An 18,616-nucleotide genomic window follows, 5' to 3' on the forward strand; every position below is an offset into this window, starting at 1 on the left:
GAGGGGAGAACCCAACTCCCTCTAAAAGATAACTGTACTGATCCTGATAGTGCTATACCTCTCGTTATCACCCATTTCGATATGCATCTGGAGATCCTTCTCCTCCAAGTTATTGAAGATCTCTTTGTTACCAGTCATGTGGAAAGAAGCTCCACTTTCCAGGTACCATACACTACCCATCATCGATGACACCATACAAGCGATGAGGGTAAAGTCCAGTTTGAATTGTGAGGCAAGAGCCTCACCTTCCGCTCCTCTTGAGGGCTTCTTACTGACCTTCTTAAGCAGACACTTCGTAGAAAAATGTCCCAGCTCATGACAGTGAAAGAACTTGACTTTCGACATGTCCTTCTTCTTACCGCCATGACAAGAATCTGATTTGGAATGGGATGACTTCCCCTTCCCTTTCTTTTCCTTACCTGCTAAGGCACAATTCTCCTCATCATCAGTCTTTGATGAGGATCTGTCTCTAGTGTTCCTCTGAATCTCTTCCTATACCAAATCCGACCATAGTCGTTCCCAATCTAGTAGCTTCTCCCTCCCATTAACTGAGTCCTGGTAACTGTGTCAACTCTTGGGAAGTCCTAGAAGAGCTAGGCTCACCATATCGTCTTTGGCAATAGTAATCCCAACACTTCCAAGCTCATCCCAACAATGAGTGAACTTGGTCAAGTACTTCGGAATTGAGTCGCCCTTCTCCATCTTGATCTTTCTGAGTTTGTCCTTAAGTGGCAACTTCCTACGATCACTGATATTTTGAAACAGGGTTTTCAATGCCTTCCACATTGCATATGGAGTATCCTTACCGTGGAGGCTCGAGACAATGTGATCTCGAACTCCTTCCAAGATAATCCTTCTCGATTTTTCCACACACTTTCTCCATTTAGCCAGATCTTTAGCATCCGATGTTGGAGGCTTAGTAATGTCATGATATATGAATTCCTTGAGGCCATTATCTTCCAGCATGACCTCCATCCTTTCCTTCCAAGCTATGTAATTCGAGCTTCCCTCCAAGGCATACTCAAGTCTCAAACCATAGAAAGCCATATTGTTGATTATGTAGTATGAACTGCATATTTGATTTGACCTGCGCAACAAACTTGAATTCTCCTCTTCTACATTGTCTTCAACTCTGATACCATGTAGATTTTTACTGTAGATTGAACATCTTATGTGATATGCTAAAACACAAGACAAGAATCTACTCTACTTTTCAGCAGAAACCAAAATTGATCGATGAAAACAATAAAAAAAAGGAAGAATATCAATCGCACATAACACAATATTTCTCTCGGGAACGAAACTGCTCAAACTCCCGACTATCTATATTGCATTAACCAGAAGATCTAAGAATAAAATACAATGCTTGTTTAACCCGAACAATTCCTGCACAAGTACAATCTAACTCTCTACCTCACAAATCAGCTCAAGCCAACACTTAGCCAATTTTGTTGTCTGTCAAGCCCCTAATTCCTTCTGCAATTCCTGAGAGAATTAGCCTGTATTTAATTGGGAAATCCACTCTCCATAACTGTGCAATCCAAACATAAGTCCTCAACTGATTTCATGCACCATCTATACAACTCGGAAAATTATACAACTGATAGTAAACTGTCCCTGAATTCTAATCTCAAATGGGTCTTCCTCTGAAATGACATTCATGAGTTATTTCTGAGTGAATCTTCAATTAACTAGTGTGGTGTTGGTGATGCACTGGTGCACTACTCCACTACTAGACCTCCTACTAGTTCTTCCAACAGTTCGAACTAGTTTAACTGACTATAATTTAGTTAGACTAAGTTATCTAATTACAACTCAAAAGAACTCAACCTAGACCCCGAAAATTTAGGGATCACTCTACATGACTTTAGATAGACTTCCAAGTTGAATTTCCTATATCAATTAAGTCAATTTAACTTAATTAACTATTACACGTTGCTATGAAAATAGAATTTTGATTTAATTCACAATTTAATTCAAGGACAATTTAAATTGGAATTTCTTATTGCTATTTTTAACACATCATGCTTGTGACTTTGTAAATAACCTGCAAAACAACACACTTCAATCATTTAACCAATATGACCTACAATAAAAGAAGAATGAATACTAAATGCATAAATAAGAGATGCAAGTGAAAAAGGCATTCAAAAGAGATAAAGAGATTGTACAAGAGGGCTCTATGGCTCTTGGGATAGCCAAGCCCAAGGATACTCAGAATCCTATGAAGGAAACCAAGATTTAGAAGCTAAAAATGGCACCTACTTCATTATTTGAAGCAATCCAAGTACATCTCTGCTAGCAATGAAAGTGAAGCTGCTAAATAAAAAGTTCTCTCCACCAGAAGACTAGGAAATACACCCCCTAGAAGAATATTCGAACTGATACTTAATACAAAGTGATGAGGAAACATTATCCTTGAAAGGAGACAACTTCCCCTCTAAAATCCCTCAAAAAGTGGATTTAATTCCCAACACTAGAAATTTGCATTAAATGAAAAGGAACACATTCCTAGATTTTCTCAATCGGTGGAGCTCCAGAATTTGTAGATAATTTCATGATATTTAGTTCATTTATTATCCAATCTTGTCCCATCTTGTAGTAGGGAGCAAGTCCCTATATTATCTCTTTCAGAATTTACTCAATATTCCTTTAATATTCTGCAAAATTAAATAATATTAGCACATAATATGCAATTATCTCTAAACCTTCTTAAGAACATATTAAAGCTAAAAAACTTATTTTTTGTAGAAGGAAAGATTTAATATAGCCTTTAGTGCCTAAGAAAGGTTAGATGGTCCTTAATTTGTGTCTAATTTGGAGGCCTATCAAAAATCCTCATAAAAGAGAACATCAAAGTCATTTTCAAACTTCACACAAGTCTTAGGAACATCTTTAACAGTGTGACAAACAAAATTGCTACCCCATCCCCTCTCTTATACCAAGGTATCTATGAAATCTTATGTTCCTTTGGAGCAACATATAAACCCCAAGCAAGTCGATCCATAAAATATAGATTCAAAGAGTACATTTTTTATACCAACCATAATCACACTACCAATTCATCATAATTGAACATGAAAAGTGCACCAAAAAGTATGCATTCTTTGAACAAACTATAATCTTAGCCAAAACATAATACTATTCTAGCAAACTCATTAGAGATGTTGAAATCGAAAAGAATCCTAATAACATTAATGGTGAGGATGATTACAAACTTGGTAAGTCCCAACATAGATCATTTACCACCTTTCTAACTATAGATAACATTAACATTTTGACACAACCCCTCCCTCATTGTTGACGTGTGTGATAATGTTACATGTACCATCTTGTTTGTCTTTCATTTCCTTTTTATTTTGGTTCAATTTTATTTCCCCTCATCACCTTATAACCTTTTTCCTCCTACCCCCATCCATCTACTTCAATTCTCCAAATTTCCTCCCATACACCTTCTCCCCTAACTCCCTTTCTCTTGCCTTTACCTTGGGCTCACATTTCTCGTACTTTTCATTTATTGGCCCTCCTAAATTAAATTATCTTCTTTTTTTATTTCTACCCTTTTTTAGATGTTGTCGTCTTCTTTCATCCTTCTCTCTATTTTAGTTTTAGAATTGAATAATTTGTCACATAATGTCAACATGAAACTAATCACACATTGGTCGATTCTCCATCCAACCCATCAACAACCTTGATTGATTTTTTTGCTCAATCTATGTGAACCAACAATTGACTCCCTTTAATATCAAAGCCTCATTCAATTGAACTGATTTCATATAGAACTCAATCAAGGTTCACTTGGGGTCCAAAGTGACCTTCCTTGTTAGTAATTCCAAAGTCAAAACATTAATCATGAAGATGGCTACAAACTCGGCCAGCCCCAACATCCATCATTTTCCACCTTTATAACCACAAAAATCCTTAAAATATTTTATGTGACATATTTTCCTCTTACGATCGCTTCTCTTTTGCTATCCTTTGAACAAAAAAAATTCATCCTCCTTTAGTGATTGTATCTATTTTTAGATATTGTCAACTTCTCTCATCCCTCTTTTAGTTCACCCCACCCCCAAACCCCACTTGTCAAACCCTCACTTAATTGCTCATTTAGACATATATGGTTCCATTTCAAGTAATTTGTGTTGGCTTCAAGTGTGCCGATGTGTTCCCATCTTTCATATATTTTCTTCTTTTTGTTTCCCTGCCTTCATTCCCTTGTTAATTTCATAATTTTGGCATAGTTCTAGTTGATTATCTTTAGTTTTATATTTCCTTTTATTCTTTCTATTTATTTATATAAATTTGATTTTATTTCTTAATTAGATTGTTGTATTTTGTTTAATTTATTTCATCCCATTGCCTTGTAACATATTTTCCCCATTCACCATCCTATTTGAATCCTCCATTTTCCTCCGAACACAGTCTCCTTTCACTTCCTTTCTTTTTCTTCTACCATTGGTTCACCTTCTTCCTCTTACATTTTATTTACTTGACCTTCTAAGTTAATTCTCTTGCTTTGTTTATTCTGCGTTTTTTAAATTTTGTCAACATCTTTCATACACTTTTTTTATTTCCTTCCCCTCTACACAACCCCCTCTTCAGAACCTCATTTTGCTAATTATTCATCTAGGCTTATGTATGCCTTCATTTTAAGTCATATGTCTTGATTTCTTCATCATTGCAAGCATGGTTATGTCCTCTCATTCTATATGCTTTCTTTTCCTTTGTTTCCCACTTAAAATCTTTTATTTGATGTATTTTCCTCTTATTATTGCTTCTTTTTCTATCCTTTTGAAAACAAATTATCCTCCTCTATTACTTCTATCTATTTTTAGATGTTGTTGGGTTCTTTCATCCCTCAATCAATTTGCCCCACCCACATCCTACTTGTCAAACCCTCACTTTGATCATTGTTCATTTCAAGTAATTTGTGTTGGTTTCTTCCATGTTGCAAGCATCCATGTGCTTTCTTATTTTTTATGATTTGTCCTGTTATGTTTCCCTACCTTCATTCCATGGTTAATTTCATAATATTGGTACATCTCTAGTTGATCCCTTTCTTGTTATATTTCTTGTTCTTTGTACTTATTTATATGATTTTTTGTTTTATTTCTTAGTTAGATTATCATATCATTTATTCATTTTATTACAATTCATTAGTATGTAACTTTTAATCCCCTCTCCTCATCCGTTTCTTTCAATCCTCACTTTTCCTCCCCGCACATTCTCCTTTGACTCCCTTTCTCTTTCTATTACCTTCAGTTCACCTTATTCATCTTACCTTCATTTACTTGACCTCCTACACTAATTGTCCTTCATTCTTAATTCTGCTCATATTTAATAGTCATCAACATCTTTCATCCCTTCTACACCACTCCCTTTAAAATCCTCATTTTGCTAATTACTCATTTAATCTTATATATAGCTTTACTTTAAGACATATATATGTGGATTTCCTCCTTATGGCAAGCATGGTTGTGTGCTTTCATCTTTTTTTATGCTATCTTCTCTTTTGTTCCTTTACCTCCATTGTTAATTTCATAATTCTAATTTATTTCTAATTGATCTTTTAATTTTAAATTTCTGTATACTTCTATTTATTTATCTCCATATAATTATGATTTACTTTATTTCTTGAAATGATTGGCATTTATTTTTTTTGTTTTTAGGTATTTACCTACCATTCCATGTTTATGCTCTTATACTTTTGATTTAACCTCCCAAAATTCTTTCCTTTTTGTTCTCACACAAAACTTTACTTCGTGACCATGATACATAATCCACATTTGCGACATTGCTCTCTGTCAATCCACTGACCCTAACGATGACTGTAGTGTTCAGTAAAATGATAGATGCAAATGCCAACATCAAGTATTTGATTGCAGAAATTTGAAATTCAATCTGGAAACGATGGCAACGGAAAACTCCTACTTGTTTATACAAGAAACAAAAACAGGTAGAATTTATATATGGTGTATTGGAAGAATACAATATCTTTGTCACATTTTTTCTCTGAGATGACTATGCAAAGAATTATCCCATCCCATAAACATGGGCGTTTCACAATTGAAAATGACCATCTGCTGAAAAGGAAGAGAGTGTAAGAAAATAAATAAGTTGGCTCCACAAAAAACTAACATTTTAAAGATCGTTATAGTGTATTGCTCCAAGTTTCCAAACGATATATGTTGTTCCAAACATGACGCTGGTAAGTAACACAAATGATAATAAGCCATAAAATTGACTAGGCCCCCAGGTAAACTCGAACTGTTTCTGCTTTTCTGTGCTCCGCTTGCGATCATCAAACAAATTTGAGGGTTCAATCGGTTGCCCATATTTAGTAGTTTTTCCTTGTTTATCACTCTCCCTTAAGGCATCTAAAAGATTTTTTTGTCGTTGAGGTGTGCCGGGTTTATCTGACTCTGCAAATCCTGTTAGTGTGCGAGCAGTTCTTAACTTCTCCCGCGCTGACAGAGAGGGGTTTGCAGAAGTAAAGGATCCTGGTTCACCTGATGGATAACCTGTCTTAGGCACTGTTGATGAGATTGGTGCGGTCATTCGACTTGATGTTGACTTACCAGGAGCATCAATTCTTTTAGCTTCAATTTGAGAAGAAGCGCTGGCACCGCTTTCTACATCCTTTGCCAGTGAATTTCCAACAACTGCTCGTGATTGCAGCTTCTGATCGGCAGTTATGATGGGACGGGAAGAACTGATGCTATTAGATGAAGTTGCTATAGTGTCAACTTTCTGTCCTGACTCAGTTAAGGCTTCTTCCTTTCCATCACTCGAGCCTTTTAGATCTTCTTGCCTACCAGCAAATGCGAGCATCCTAACCCACCTTGCAGCCCTTTTAGAACTCCTCTTTGCAATATATAAATCCACTGAAGTGGTAGGACAAGGTGTGTTGTGAGAGGCAACTTGCATTGAAAGGAAGCTGCAATGACTTGAGAAAGATCTAAATCCATGTTGTCCATTGACCTGCAGGAGCTATTGTCAGAAAATAGTGGAAACTGCTCAACTTTAAAATATAACGCGAAAGAGTGAGAGCAACTATATAATAATGCAACCTCCAATCAGTAAAGCTGGCAAACTTTTATAGTAACTTAGTTTCTCTTGCATAGGTTGTCCCTCTTTCCAGGTTTACTAAAAGAAAACATTATTATACTACTACCTAAGATGAAATATAAATATATGTGAGAAGGTATCTCAAGAAAAAGAAGACTAGTTCCCAGCACTGCACATGAAATACAGGCTGAATAGAGTAGTACATCAGGTTCAATATAAAACAGTACAGTTTCACATATGTACAGTTTCACATATGCACTGTACACATGACACCTCTATTCGCTGACTAATTCCTTTTTCCTGATGGTATCTTATTTTGGTAGATGTATCCTAATGAATGCCATATCTAGTTTGGTGACAGTGCCATTCTGCAATTCTAAACAAACAGTGCAATGTTGCATGAACCAATGCTAACAAGAGTGGTAAGAAATAGTTATCAATGACAAGACTTGTCTTTAATACAAAAAGCATTCATATGGATTGCCTATAAAAGCAGGATGCTTATTTTTGTTGAAAGTATCCACTTACAAAATTTCTATTGTATTCTAACTTGAAAGAGGGATGCAAATTCCTACAACATTTTCAAAGAAAGGTGCAGGGAAAAAGGCTTGAAATGTATTCTGGAGATGCAGAATGCTCCTGCGGTGTTTCTCTTTCAATAATGTTTCCACTCCAGAGCAGACCTCTGCAGCCCTACTATACCCACATTCCCCATAACCAGAAAAATAAAACAGAAATCAGTAAATGATTTGCAGATATACTTCCTTTTCCAAACCAAAGAACAAAAACAGCACATTTAGTTGGATAGAAAATTGACTGATCCGGTTCTAATAACAATGACAAGACCTCTCTCTGACAACGATGCCACTTTGGTCCATATAGTATAGAATAACCATAGATCAAACCTAGCTATAATTCAGGATTACAACAGAAATAGCATACAGGGATTTTCATCTCTTCTCATACTCGTACTTTCCACCAACACCTTCAGCCTCTAACCTTAGTATAGTGATTCTTAGACTGCCATCTTTATCTATTCCACTTTCAAAGACAGTTATCTATAACAATCCCAGAGACTTGTGCATGTACCCAGGTCCATAGCCTTGCTGCTGAGAAAGTTTTTAGCTGAAAGCAACTGGACATTTTCAGGATCCTTGATGAGGGAATCTATAATAGTATAAACTGTAATTTAGCAATTTTTAGTTCGAAAAAAGTCCATTTCTAAAGTATTCTTTGGCATATGCTTTAACGTCAACATTTCCTACATCATTCCTAAAATATTTTGGTATCCAATTGACCCACAACAACTAATAGGACAGGCCAACCAAGGGTGGTGCCAGACACCTCGAATCTCTTTTTTACAATAGACACATAGATACAAGTTTTATACTTGCACCAAATTTTATTTTATAAGCTGCAACAATTACTTTGTCAACAACCACAAACATTCCAAAGTATCTTTCTTGGAATTTTTCCTTCAGTGTTCCTAATCATGGAGGACTGCTAATTACAGGACTTAATTCTTAGTGCATTAGATTTCATATCAAGAATGTTATCTTTCCTTACAACTCTGCCAAAGCTCTCATTCCATTTCATTTTTAAAGTATCACATGACTTGAAATCCCCTGTGAAGGATTCAGTGGTAGCAAGGTAAGATGCTGCAAAATACAACTTATTTTAGTGGGAGGAATCACAAATACCCAGTTAACAATGGCATGCCTCTCTCTTTTTCAGTTATGTCCCTGTTTAGTGGCACAATTCCAACATTGTGATTTGCAACTTTATAAGATATTATACCATCAGCCAATGCAGTGGTCAAAACAAGGCTTTGCAAACCCAGACTTGCAGTGGTCAAGGAAAGGCTGTGTAAACCCAGACTTGAGATATAACTCTATCCACCAGTGCAGAGGTCATAGCAAGGCTTTGCAAACCTAGACTTATGTCACATTGTCTATGGTATCATTGCTGTCCCAATTAAGTTGGAGAAAGAATTTATTTGGAGCCCAATGTATCCTCGGTAGGGCTTTGGGTGTGACTCCACAAGGCCTATTTATAAATCATTTATAGTACTATAAATCTACCTTATGTGGCTCCTATCCTTACGGTTCCCCTGCTTATGTCATTGGATAGATATTAACTATAAGATCTCATTTTCATTTTTTCACTTCAAGTAGAAATTGCTTTGCTTATTATTACTAAGGTGCAACTTGATGGTGTTGCACCTCACCCATATACAGGGTTTTTTGTTTATATCTCATTGTGTCTTCACTAGATTCTTGGCTTATGTCATAAACCTTATCATGGTATCAGAACTACACAAGCAGAACAGCTGTTAGTGTGAAAATGAAGTGTTTGAGCTTACATTCAAATAGTAAGCCAATTAATCACCTCATACAGAAGAAGATGCCTCCGAATTTAGGTCACTGCATATGGTACCCTCCACACATGTTGCTGGTAAGAATTTCAATTTTTTTATGTGTTTACATTTCATGGAACAAATATGAGACCACCTGGTTTTTAAATTTCTCCGTCTTGTCCTTTTAAAAAAAAACAAAAATAAAATATAATCGGTGTGTCAAGAGGCACCAATGATCCTTGGAGGTCTGCATTCATGCTGCAACCACCTGAGAGTGCCTTGCTATGCTGAAGCTTGTGATCTGAAGCAGGTCACAAAGGCTGATAATAATCATGGAAGAGATTATAAGGTGAGGGACCCTTAAAAATTGTCTCATGCGGCATGGTTGAAAACACCATGCGTGCTCCTCTTGTTGAGGAGGCTTCAGATCTCCTAAGGTTGGTCTTCTAAAACCACCACCCTTAACAATGAAGACTGTAACATGACATCATCCACGTCGGGAATTGTCTATAACTAAGTTGCACAGAAATGGGGTTTGAAACGGGTATAGTCAATTTTAAAATAATCCAGATACGATACAGCAAGGAAATGGCATATATATATATGACAAAATAAAAATTTCATCTTACCATTCATCTTTTAGAATCTAGATTTTATATTTAAAAATACATAATCATCATCATCAATTCAACATAAACAAATCATCATCATCAATTCAGCATAAAGTTTAAACGTTGTCATCATCATTAATGATTATAACATTCAACATATCATCAGGTTTCTGTTTCCAATTTCAATCATCAACATCATCACCAAAATTAATAATGCTAAACGCACACTCCATAGTACAAAGTCCAGCAATCCTACTGCCTGCTGCCACAGATATGAGGCAAAATCAAACTTTTCCTTCACCTGAACTAGAAATTGATTTTTTGCCTATATGTAATTCACACCTCTGGCTTGACCTGTGCAGATCTAAAAACTGGTGCTTCATAATACGTATCTCCCTCTGAAACTGCACAATCTCGCTTCCTTCGCCTCTGAGCCTCTGATCTGATCTTCTTTGATACCATGTGAAAATTCCTTGAACTGCAGCAATTGGATATTATTCTCCTAACTTTAACAGTTTATTTGTCTTCTGTAATTATTATTACGACAAATAGCAAATAATTCACACTGCAATTTTTCACCAACAAAAATACCTTGCGAAAATAAAAATTACGGAACCGAGAAATAGATGCACACACATTGAAAATAGACACCATTGTTTTTGCCATTTGGACAATTGTCCCCGAAAAAACCCTGAAGGAAAAACTGGCGCCGCAGATGAGGGTTTTATTACTATGCAGCAATTTGAGAAAATAATTACAATTGATTGCCCCAATAGCGAACCTTCAGTATATACTGGTAAAATATATATTAGACACTCATTCACCCTCTGCAATTAAACTTGCCTCTCTCCAGCCACTCACACCTCCTCCATGCTATTCGCACCTCTGCCTAGAATGCACATTAGTGCTCTGGATAAACTCAAACAACCCCCAGAACCCTTCCAGGTGTGTCATACCACCTCCCTCTACCTCTGGAAATGACTTGCTCTGCCTCGGGATACAACCTCCAGCAACTGAAACGCACCTCTTTCGACTACTCGCACTGGGGTTTCTGGCTAACTCGCACTCCACAAAACGACCTCCTCTGCTGACAATTCAGCCTCCTCTTTTCCTACCTCTTCGACACTGGAAACTGAGGAAAATCACCTTTGGATATCTGTTGCTCCCTCTCTCCGATGCTCTTCCCTAACTTGAATTGCACCCTCACTGAATACTGTGAATTGGGGAACTCAAGCTACCTTGGTCAGAAGCTGTGTTTTCTCCAATCCTTTCGATTTTCTCTTATAATCTCTCGCTAGAGCTTCAACGACCAAGATATAATAGTGATCGATGGCTCAGATCATCTTAGACTCCATCAAGTCACTTTTATGGAAGTTTCTAGAGCAAAATTGATTTTCTCATTAATACCTATTAATTAATCAATTTTCCTAAATTAAACTTAGGAACTTTTTAATTATGGATCAATTAATTTAATTGATAGGTTTCTAATGTTTTCTTTCGAAACATTTTCTAGGTTTTGGAGATTTCGTATTCCTTAGCCTCTCTGACACCTTAGAGACTAGAACACTTGTATGATGCTAGGAAATCCATAAAAACTAACGCAATGGTGAAACATGCCTCCAAATATGTGCAATGTCTTGAAGGACATGCATTAACACCCAAAAGAACCTTTAGGGTGAGGAATGCCTCCAAATATGTAAATCTGTGTTGGAGAATGTGCAAGGTACCCTTAGCAGAGAAATATGCATAAAAATATATACCAAAGTGCCTGAAAGGTGAAATTCTGCCACATATGCAATATTGCCTCTATATATATATATATCTGAAAATTCAACAACAAAACACACCTCCAAACCCGTAAACATCCTCCAGCATGTTAAAGAAATGCCACATGTAGATCTTCATCACCATCTCCCCCATGCATGACAAACAAAATAATGACCGAACCATATTCTAATACAATGCCCATGACTCACACCAAACCCCCAAAGTTTCCGTCTTCTGATGATATGCTGCTGAAAAGAGTGCGTCTAAGAACGCAGAATGAACCATCCATTTTCAGGCAATAATACAGACCATAACAATTTCTTGAACAATATGATGTGTGTAATAATGCCTACCATCCACAATCTCCTTCCTCTAAAATTATCCATGAGTAGCTATTGCAATGTATTGCTGCTGTCAGCTATCAACCTAATTCACTTACAACACCACCTATGCAAACACAGTTTCGTCTGAGTGTTTGCAGGTGGGACCTTCCAACCAGTACTTACTGAACATGCTTACATTTAACAAAAGAAAAAAGGCTTCAGGATCTAGGGCTGAGGAAGGCTTTAATTTAGTATAGGTTATATGTTCATTACCTATTTCAATGATATTGATACGCTAAAAACCAAGGCCCCAATTATCTAGAAGGTCGGGCAGTAGAATATAAATGTCAGGTGAGACCCCATTATAGGGATATGCCATTACAGTAAGGTGGTATGCAATTAAAGACATCCCATGCATTGCAGCCACACGCCAAAGAGGGCCCACAAAGCATGCTACACAAAAATCCACCCCTACTAGTACCTAATCACTAATCTCTAAAAACAACAGTGTAATTTTCTGTCCATAAAACCCTGTATTTATTCAAGTTTCTGAAGCCTAGAAGCCCTGCTGTGAAATTTGTGGGATTGTCCTGTTACTAGTCATAAGTAAACCAGATACCTCTAAGTTTGTGAAATTTGTGGGATTGTCCTGTTACTAGTCATAAGTAAACCAGATACCTCTAAATTTATGAAATTGACCATACCCATTATAATTTATAACCCCGGTCGGTTTATTCTCAGTGTCTGGCTGTGAAGCTCAGGTACCATGCTGGGAATTTTTCACGAATACTCCATTAATAAATAGACTATTACTTGAATAGGTGCTCCAAACTCTAATAAAATTGAACATATCCATTACGGTCTTTGGAAAAAAGAAACCAGAGAAGCAGAACTGCAAAAGCAAGCAAGAAGAAGGAGGAAGCGGTAGTAGCATACCAGGGGTCCGCAACCAACAACCGAATTGAGTTGCAGAGACATCTTCGAGTGCTGCAAAGCTGAGAAACTATTGATCTCTAGCAAATCCAGACCCCGAACATGAATTTTGCTCCATGTAAATGTAAAATCACAGGTTGCAAAAGGCTAGATATTTTATGATAGAGTAGAAGTTAACTTTGATAAAGGCCAACCTAAATCGAGATACTAGATTGGCGGCCGAGAATTTTATGATACAGGACTTTCCAAGTGAGTAGAGGGATTTCCAACCGGAGTAATCCGATCGTTTTGCATCGCATAAATATAATCCGTGCAAAAAGATTAAAAAAGGATTAAAAAAATTAAATGTTGTTTGAGTTTAAAATGAATTTATATTAGTTTATTATATCTGCTTATTTAGTTTTGTTTTGATTTTCATATTGTTTTTTGTTTTAGGTGTATATTAATCTGTATTTTAAGTAAAATTTATGTTATAAGAATTCAATTTTTGTTATTTTTTATTTTATTTAAATTTATTTATTTATAAAGTGATTGGTTGAGGTCTTATTATGGGCTTTTTAGTAACTTTCATTTATGTTAGTTACTAATTTTTTGTTTTTAGATTTATTTCTTTTTTAATTTAACTCTTTTTTCATTTTTTTAATTATTGCCATTTTAATAGATTTTAGTTTTTTATTCATATTTTCAATTTAAGATAACTTATTATTATATTAAACACAAATTTTATTAAATTTAATATATATCTATATATATATATATATATATAACACACAAATATATTTAATTATAAAAAATTGACATATATATTAAAGTGTATATATGTTAATATAAATAATATTAGCTAATCATATTTCTTAATTATTATTGATGACATTCAACAATACAATATTTAATTGTTTTATTTTTGTGATGAATCATTTGTCTTTATTATTTTTTAGTTTAATTAAACTATATTTAAGTTAAGCGGCACGTACTAGCTACCATGTAGCCCTTGTTTATTTTATGAGAGAATTAAAAGAAAATTATATATATATATATATATGATGAATCAATAATATGTTGGAGTAATTTGGGCAAGGTCTAGGATCAAATCTTTTGGTTGTTACTATCATGTCAAAAGTTTATCTAATAGTCGGCAAGCTAGATATACTGATAATTTATGACTTAGGAAGGGTTGAGATATCACATGGGTGGGGCGCCTACTCGTCAAGTCTTAAAATGTATTATAGTTTAGTGGTTAATTGATTATGAGGATAGACATTATTGATTGGTATCCACGATGAAGTAATTTATCATCATTACTTAAAGAAAATCACACCACTTAAAATGACTCAACCAAAAGGGGATAGACTTATGTGTCTCTCAAATACCTTGGGGTCTTAGGTTATTCATATGTTTCCTTACATTTAGGAAAGACGAGTTCTTAGCAAGTTAAAAATAGTTTTAGGTCTCATTTCAAGACCAAAATGTGATTTCAACTAAGATAGTGTCCATAAGAAAATTAGTGTCCCTTAGAGGTTACCTTTAGTGGAATCGTGTGCTTTTAGTAACATCTAACATCGAACATGTCTCCTCATGGGACGACGAGGTGGTTGTCTCATTGGGATATCCCCTCCACCCAGTTTCAAATCCCATGAGGGGACACCATGGCTAGTCATAGTAAGGTTGGAAGGATAGGCATCTCGTTGGAGTATGGAATTCCAACTCCAGTTTTCTATGGTCTCTATACATCTTAGTCCTAAGTTGAACTATGAGTTTCTTATATATGTTACTTGTGGGCTCTTGTATATATCTAGGAAGGTTTCTAGTTCCCCATCAACCATTTTTCGTTTAAAAACATCTAACATCGAACATGTCCCCAGTTGGTAGCTCAAGTGGTTGGTGTCATGATTTGTTCTTCCATCCACCCGGATTCACTATCCAATGGACATGTTTGGAAGGTTGTGATAAGGCTCAAAGAGTAGGGAAGATCCACCCACATGACTTTTGAACTCTTGCTAAGTCAAAAGTTATTTGTATATCTAGCTTACAAACCATTGGATATACTCTTGGTATTATAGTCTCAACTAGAAGATTTGATCCAAGGCCATGTCCAAATTACTTTGACATTTTAATGATTCACCTTGGTTAAAAAAAAACATCTTACTTTAAGTCAGTATTAGATATTGACCTGAGGGTTGTTGATACTAGCTCCACCAAACTTAATAGTTAAAAAATATCAACTTTAAGGCCCATTATGATAAGGCTCGAAGAGTAGGGTCCCCCCTTCTCCATGGGCATCTTGATTCTTACTAAGCCATAAGTTTCTTAGTATTATAGTGGCAACCAGAAGATTTGATCATGGGCCTCATCCATATTACTTTGATGTGTACTGATTCTCCATGGTTTAAATAAGCCATCTAGCTTTAAGTCAATACTAGATATCGACCTATGGGTTGTTGATACTAACTTCACCCAATTTATTAGTTGAAAAAACATGTAACTTTAAGGCCCATTGTAATAAGGATTGAAGAGTCGAGACCCCCCTTATCTGTGAACATCTCAATTCTTGCTAAGTCATAAGTTATCAATATATCTGGTTTGTGGGCTATTGGATACTCTTAGTGTTATGGTGGTAGTTCGAATATTTAACTCTAGGCCACCCCTATAATACACCAACGGGTTATTATTCAACATGGTTAATTAAAAAAAAAAAGCATCTAAATTTAATGTTATATATGAAACCAAATACTATCCCTATTGAATTTTACCTTTTACCCAAAAGAGAATATTTCTTTTATTAATATACAATTAATGTTTACTTATTTAATTATTTTAGTTTAGTAGTATAACACATTGCATGATTTTATGGAAGAGTCGAGCACCTCAATCAACAATTCAAAGTTTCAAAGTTTCAATTTTTTGTTAGGAGATTATTGTAAGCAATAGAGATCCCATTTTCACTCGAAATTTTTGGACGGAATTATTTTCTGATTGGGTACTCAGTTAGCTCATAGCTCATCTTATCATCCTCAATGTGATGGGAACACTGAGATAGTGAACAAATGTTTGGAAGGATATCTTTGTTGCTTTGTATCTGATAAACAGACACAATGGGTCAAGTGGTTTCCTTTGTTTGAATGGTGGTATAACACTTCCTTCCATACTGCAGCAAAAATGACCCCATTTATGGCACTTTATGGATATCATCCACCATCCATCACATCATTTTTAAGAGAAAATTCTAAGATTCAAGCAGTGGAAGATCACATCAAGCATCAACAACAAGTTCTCCAACTCTTAAAGGATAACCTCACTTTGGCGCAAAATAGAATGAAACAACAGGTAGACCAACATTGTAGCGAAAGAAGTTTTGATGTAGGTCACTGGGTATTTCTACGAATACAACCATATAAACAAATGTCCCTCAAGCAAGCTAAGAAGGATAGTAAATTATCACCAAAGTATTATGGTCTGTACAAGGTGTTGCAAAAGATTGGTAATATGGCATAGAAATTGGAGCTTCCTGCACCTTCCAGAGTGCACCCAGTTTTCCATGTTTCATGCTTAAAGAAGGTTATAGGTGACAAGCTCCCAGTTCAAACAATATTGCCAAAACTTGACAAGGAAGGAAAAATCATATTGGAACCTGAAGCAGTCACAGAAACAAGAACTCGACTGCTACGAAATTGATCAATTTCAGAGTATCTCATCAAGTGGAAGAACTTATCCACTGAAGATTCCACATGGGAGGACAAGAATTTTATACAGAAGCATCCATAACTACTCAAGCGTTGATCTGAAAATGGGGCACTTAGGCTTCTTGTCTAACTTACAAGAACCTCTCCCACTTCCAAAGCTTAAATATTCCCAAGTCTTTATGATTAACCAATGCGGAATTAAATATGTGCTTGAAAATAATGTGTATGCTTATGTCTGTTTTAGAACTGTTTATGTGCTTTTAATATTTTGTTGTTTATGCTGATACAATATATATATGTGTGTGTGTGTGTGTGTGTGTGTGTATGTATGTATAATAGTAAACAATGCAACAATAAAACAAAACACACAGAACAACACTTTAATATAGAGTTCACCCAAAACTCTTGGGCTACATCTCCTTGAGCTCTAGTCAACTCGACTAGGCTCTCTGGGATTATGGCAACAATCTTTTTACTAGCTCTCTAGCTCAACTCCATGATTTACACATAAACAATGGGTTTAGAATGCCATTCGGTCCCCAGCTCTGAAGTTCTCGGCCTTCTTGCTCTGGCTTTGGCTCTTAGGCTCTTACATTAGCTCTGGCTCTTCGGCTCTCGCTATCTTGAGATCTCTCTCTCGACCTCTGCGTGCCTCTATGAACCGCTTGACCTCCAAGCGATCCTTAGTAACCTTCCAGCGACCTTTTTGTAGCTTTGTTGCCTATCAATCACACTCTCAGGCTTTCTCGCCCCTTAGCTTGCTGCGCTGCCTGCTTATGCCTCTCAATCGTGCTCTCAGACTCAGCAACTCCTTTGTCTCTGTCATGGAATGGATTTTAAGCCTATCGGCGCTTGTCTGTTCGTTTCAGCTCTCGAGCTCTCTGGCTCCTGGTCGTTGTCCCTTCATCTTCCTTCTGGAGCATTTAACAATCATTGCTAATGTCCCAAGGTATGGTGGCCACCTGTTTTGCAACGAAAAAGGCCACTGGCGCGTTGAAATCCCAAAGATATCATTTCTCTGTTTACATAGAGAAATACACCAGAAACGCTGAAAAATCCACATAAACGCCTTTTATCGGACTTGAAAATCCCTTAAATCTGCTTTATAACTCCTATCGGGTCCGCCTTTATGTCGCTTATCGCATCCCCACCATTGATTTGGGAGATCTGGATCCAACGGCTGAGGTTCATTTCGGGCGGCTCACTCGTACGGGGTTAACCACCCGAAAGGGTGGTTTTCTCTCTCTAGGGCTTGGCCACGTGGCAGCCAGTGTATGGGCTCGGGTAGAGCTTGGCCAAAACCACTTACCGCCTACGACTGCCCGAAATCCTGCTTGTTTCCTTTGTATTAAAAAAATACATTAAACACTAAAAATATCACAAAACGGCTTTTATGGCGGACTTGAAACATTTATGAAGTGGCATTCATAACCCCATCGGTCTGGATATATATCACAAGTCGCGTAGGTATCGGTCCCCACTCTGTGGTGTTGTTCCAATGTGATTTTGCGATATCGCAATTGTGTATCGCATGGACCCGGGGTTCTGTACATATGGCATGGTCGATGCCAAAACCGATTGTGATCCGCCAATATCGGAGATCGCAATATCGCTCAGCACAGGGGTCCGTCCTTTGCCTTATGATGTCGTCGATTGCGATCCACCGATATCGGCGATCGCGATATCGCATCGGCCCAGGTCTCGCTTTATGTTATATGCATGTGCCCACCTCCAACCTGATATGTCAGGGATCGGCGATCGGGGATGCTTCCCCTTTTCTGCTTAAATCGGCCTTTGGCCCTCCTCCGATGCGATTTTCTTCATAAAGCCTTTTAGGCCATTTTTAAAGGATTTTGCCTCTTTTTCTAAGGAACAAAA

At 36.6% G+C, this 18,616-nt stretch overlaps 1 protein-coding gene across 1 annotated transcript; it reads right to left on the bottom strand.

The window, feature by feature from the left end:
* Window positions 1-5,911: 5,911 nt before the first annotated feature.
* LOC149162433 (uncharacterized) lies at window positions 5,912-13,341 on the bottom strand. The gene is made up of 2 exons (XM_089437268.1): window positions 13,062-13,341; window positions 5,912-6,981 (listed from the first exon to the last, which is right to left on the bottom strand). Exons 1-2 carry the CDS (start codon window positions 13,101-13,103, stop codon window positions 6,142-6,144), a joined length of 882 nt encoding a protein of 293 aa, XP_089293394.1. The 5' UTR covers window positions 13,104-13,341; the 3' UTR covers window positions 5,912-6,141.
* Between the last annotated feature and the right edge of the window lie 5,275 nt (window positions 13,342-18,616).

Source organism: Pinus tabuliformis, chromosome 5_2, assembly GCF_031772625.1.
Source record: "Pinus tabuliformis cultivar Carrire ecotype Pingquan chromosome 5_2, CPIR1, whole genome shotgun sequence".
Classification (NCBI taxonomy): Eukaryota; Viridiplantae; Streptophyta; class Pinopsida; order Pinales; family Pinaceae; genus Pinus; species Pinus tabuliformis.

Coding starts and splice junctions, on each gene's coding strand:
- LOC149162433 (XM_089437268.1), bottom strand. CDS start 13,103: ATGTCTCTGCAACTCAATTCGGTTGTTGGTTGCGGACCCCTG. Junction 6,982..13,061: donor TTGTTGGTTGCGGACCCCTG/GTATGCTACTAC, acceptor TAGCTCCTGCAG/GTCAATGGACAACATGGATT.